The sequence below is a fragment of the Argentina silus genome (genome assembly GCF_951799395.1).
Source record: "Argentina silus genome assembly, chromosome: 6".
NCBI lineage: Eukaryota > Metazoa > Chordata > Actinopteri > Argentiniformes > Argentinidae > Argentina > Argentina silus.
The window spans coordinates 1,058,895-1,062,472 of NC_139660.1; the positions used below are offsets into that span (position 1 = coordinate 1,058,895).

A 3,578-nucleotide genomic window follows, 5' to 3' on the forward strand; every position below is an offset into this window, starting at 1 on the left:
AATGTCAGACCAGAGTTTTTGCACTCTGACGCTGCTCTACCAGAGGTTCCCAGAGAGCATCAGGGGTTAGCTCTGCTCTGCTCTGCTCTACCAGAGGTTCCCAGAGAGCATCAGGGGTTAGCTCTGCTCTGCTCTGCTCTGTCAGAGGTTCCCAGAGAGCATCAGGGGTTAGCTCTAGCTCTGCTCTGCTCTGCTCTACCAGAGGTTCCCAGAGAGCATCAGGGGTTAGCTCTAGATCTGCTCTGCTCTGCTCTGCCAGAGGTTCCCAGAGAGCATCAGAGGTTAGCTCTAGATCTGCTCTGCTCTGCTCTGCCAGAGGTTCCCAGAGAGCATCAGAGGTTAGCTCTAGATCTGCTCTGCTCTGCTCTGCCAGAGGTTCCCAGAGAGCATCAGGGGTTAGCTCTAGCTCTGCTCTGCTCTACCAGAGGTTCCCAGAGAGCATCAGGGGTTAGCTCTGTTCAACAGAAGGACCTGGCGTGGGAGGGAGAGGGGAGTCTTGGGAGTTTCAGGAATTGACTCAAATGACACGTTTTTGGTGAATGTGTTTACGATTGACTAATGAAAACAACAAATCCACTGGATTACCGGGTCAAATTCCTCTTTAAAACGTGTGGCGACTGAGCCCGACCTCACACCGAGCTAAAGCAGTCAGAACCTTTCTTCCTGCCGCCGGGGTTTCCAGGCCAAACGGAAAATAGTGAACATGTTTTGTTGTGAAGGTTTGGAGAGACGCTGTAGGAGGCAGAACAGGAACTCACCACGGCAGAACAGGAACTAAAGGAACGTCCACAGATATCATCGCTATCTGCATTCACATTCATTACTGTTCATTAGCATAGCAGCGATCTCTGAAGGCGTTTTAAGTACTCATCTTCTAACCAACAGACGAAGAGGAGGAGGAGGAGGGATGTGAAGTTTGATTCAATGATATTGCCGAATTTCCTTCACTTAACCTATTTATTATGACCGAAAGTAAACAAATCTAGTCATGATAATTAATCCAGTTCTGTGACATCTGTTAGCGGTAGTAGTTATCGGTGTGTGTGTGTGTGTGTGTGTGTGTGTGTGTGTGTGTGTGTGTGTGTGTGTGTGTGTGTGTGTGTGTGTGTGTGTGACATTTCAGTGTTAGCGCTAGCAGCTAGCTGTTGGTTGGTTTAGCAGGTTGTGAGAGGGCTCTCTGCTGGTTGGTTTAGCAGGCTGTGAGAGGGCTCTCTGCTGGTTGGTTTAGCAGGCTGTGAGAGGGCTCTCTGCTGGTTGGTTTAGCAGGCTGTGAGAGGGCTCTCTGCTGGTTGGTTTAGCAGGCTGTGAGAGGGCTCTCTGCTGGTTGGTTTAGCAGGCTGTGAGAGGGCTCTCTGAGTGACAGGGACTCTCCGTCCCTCCCTCCAGTGGGAACAAAGCTGTCGCATCACTGGTCCATCTGACCACCCCCCCCCCCCCCCCTCCACTGACTATCTCCTGCCCCTCACCCCCCACCCGACTATATCCCCCCCCTCCCCAGTGCCAGCCCCTGTGCCACCTGGCCTACCAGCTTTGGGCAGCAGATGTGGTAATACTCTGCTCTGCCAAGCAGCCGGGGACGGGGCCAGGGCCAGGGACAGCCAGGGCCGGATGTATGGCTGTCCCCTCTCCTCTCCTCCTCTCCTCCCCTCTCTCCTCCCCTCCTATCCTCCTCTCCTCCCCTCTCTCCTCCCCTCCTATCCTCCTCTCCTCCATTCTCCTCCCCTCTCCTCCTCTCATATCCTGGAGATGGATGGACAGACAGACAGATAGAGAGATGGATGGACAGACAGACCTTCTAACGAGGTCCTTCTTTCCCCAATAAAACTCATTGTGGTCTTCTCCATATGATGTTGTATTACCATAGCCTCTGTGTGTATGAGACTAGACACACACACACACACACACACACACACACACACACACACACACATATACTGTAATCTGTGCAGACCGTATCCATGTGTATGATTATGAACACTCAGACTGTATCCATGGTGATGATTATGAACAGTCAGACCGTATCCATGGTGATGATGTCTACATCTGGTGAACAGTGAGATGTGAGTGGTGTGATAATGGTTTTTATATGATCTCATCGTTAACTAATTAACACTGTAATCAGCCTCACTCTCGACTCACACACACACACACACACACACACACACACACACACACACACACACACACAGTGTAATCAGTCTCACTCTCATGTATAAATGATGTTGAGGTGCCTCATATGTCATGCAGGTGCCAGGTGTACACCACTGAGGGACAGGTGACTATCACACACACACACACACACACGCACGTACGCATACACACACACACACACACACACACACACACACACACACACACGCATTAACACACACACACACACACACACACACACACACACACACACACACACACAGAGGTATCACCGCCAGCACAGTAATCACCCCTTTAGGCAGTTAACCTCAATGCTATATAAAGTATACACTCACTCACTTGCGACAGAGAAGTTGTTGAGGGGGTAGGGCAGGTCTGCGTCCTGGGGCTTCTCCTTGTAGCCAATGAACGAGCCGTCCGTCTTAAGCAGGAAGTAACGCGGCCGCCAGTTCTTGATGTACTCTCCTGTAGAGAGGGGGGGGGGAGACAGAGGGGGAGGGGGAGAGAGAGAGAGGGAGGGGGGGGAGACAGAGGGGGAGGGGGAGAGAGAGAGAGAGGGGAGGGGGGGGAGACAAAGGGGGAGACAGAGAGAGAGAGAGAGGGGAGGGGGGGGGGAGACAGAGGGGGAGGGGGAGAGAGAGAGAGAGGGGAGGGGAGGGAGACAGAGGGGGAGGGGGAGAGAGAGAGAGAGAACAGGGGCGGGGGAGAAGAATGGAGAGAATCAGTGAATGAGTGAACTAGTGAAGAAAAGGAGATCTTGTGCAGTCAGTGGAATAACAGAGCCCTAACCCTAGCCCTAACCCTAACCCTAACCCTAACCCTAACCCTAAACTATAGAACAAGTTAACTACAATAGAAACAGAATAACTTTGATCTAGTTTAGTCTTGAGCCCCAGGGCAGGCATACAGCAGGGTCACTAAGGGTTAGGGTTAAGGTGAGGGTTAGGGTTAGGGTTAGGGTGAGGGTTAGGGTTAGGGTGAGGGTTAGGGTTAGGGTTAGGGTTAAGGTTAGGGGAGGGGAGCGTGTGTGGGGCAGTAATCCAGGGTTAGGGTTAGGGTTAGGCAGTAATCCAGGGTTAGGGTTAGGGTTAGGCAGTAATCCAGGCAGGAACACAGCTCACACTCACACTATCCTCATCGCTATGATATCCTACTGTATTACAATATCCACACAACAATCTGTATGACTGTTATAACACAGAGTATAACATATCTGTATGACTGTTATAACACAGAGTATAACATATCTGTATGATTGTCACACTGCCTGATAATAACTGGGATTTATCAGGATGGAATGACAACAACATGTTTACGACCGGAGGCAGGCTGACCCCACCATCATCTGCCTGGACGGGGGGGCAGCCCCCCATCCACCCGCCCCTGGATGTGTGTGTGTGTGTGTGTGTGTGTGTGTGTGTGTGTGT

The 3,578-nt window shown here is 51.4% G+C and overlaps 1 protein-coding gene across 1 annotated transcript in view; it reads right to left on the reverse strand.

Annotated features, from left to right (window-relative positions):
• Nucleotides 1-2,653, reverse strand: part of LOC310805509 (RAC-gamma serine/threonine-protein kinase) — a gene marked incomplete at both ends in the record, with an annotated part of 20,993 nt that extends 18,340 nt beyond the window's left edge. Inside the window, one exon of the mRNA XM_083671230.1 lies at nt 2,491-2,653. Coding sequence (XP_083527356.1) covers nt 2,491-2,653 — 163 coding nt within the window. The remainder of the gene's footprint in view (nt 1-2,490) is intronic.
• Between the last annotated feature and the right edge of the window lie 925 nt (nt 2,654-3,578).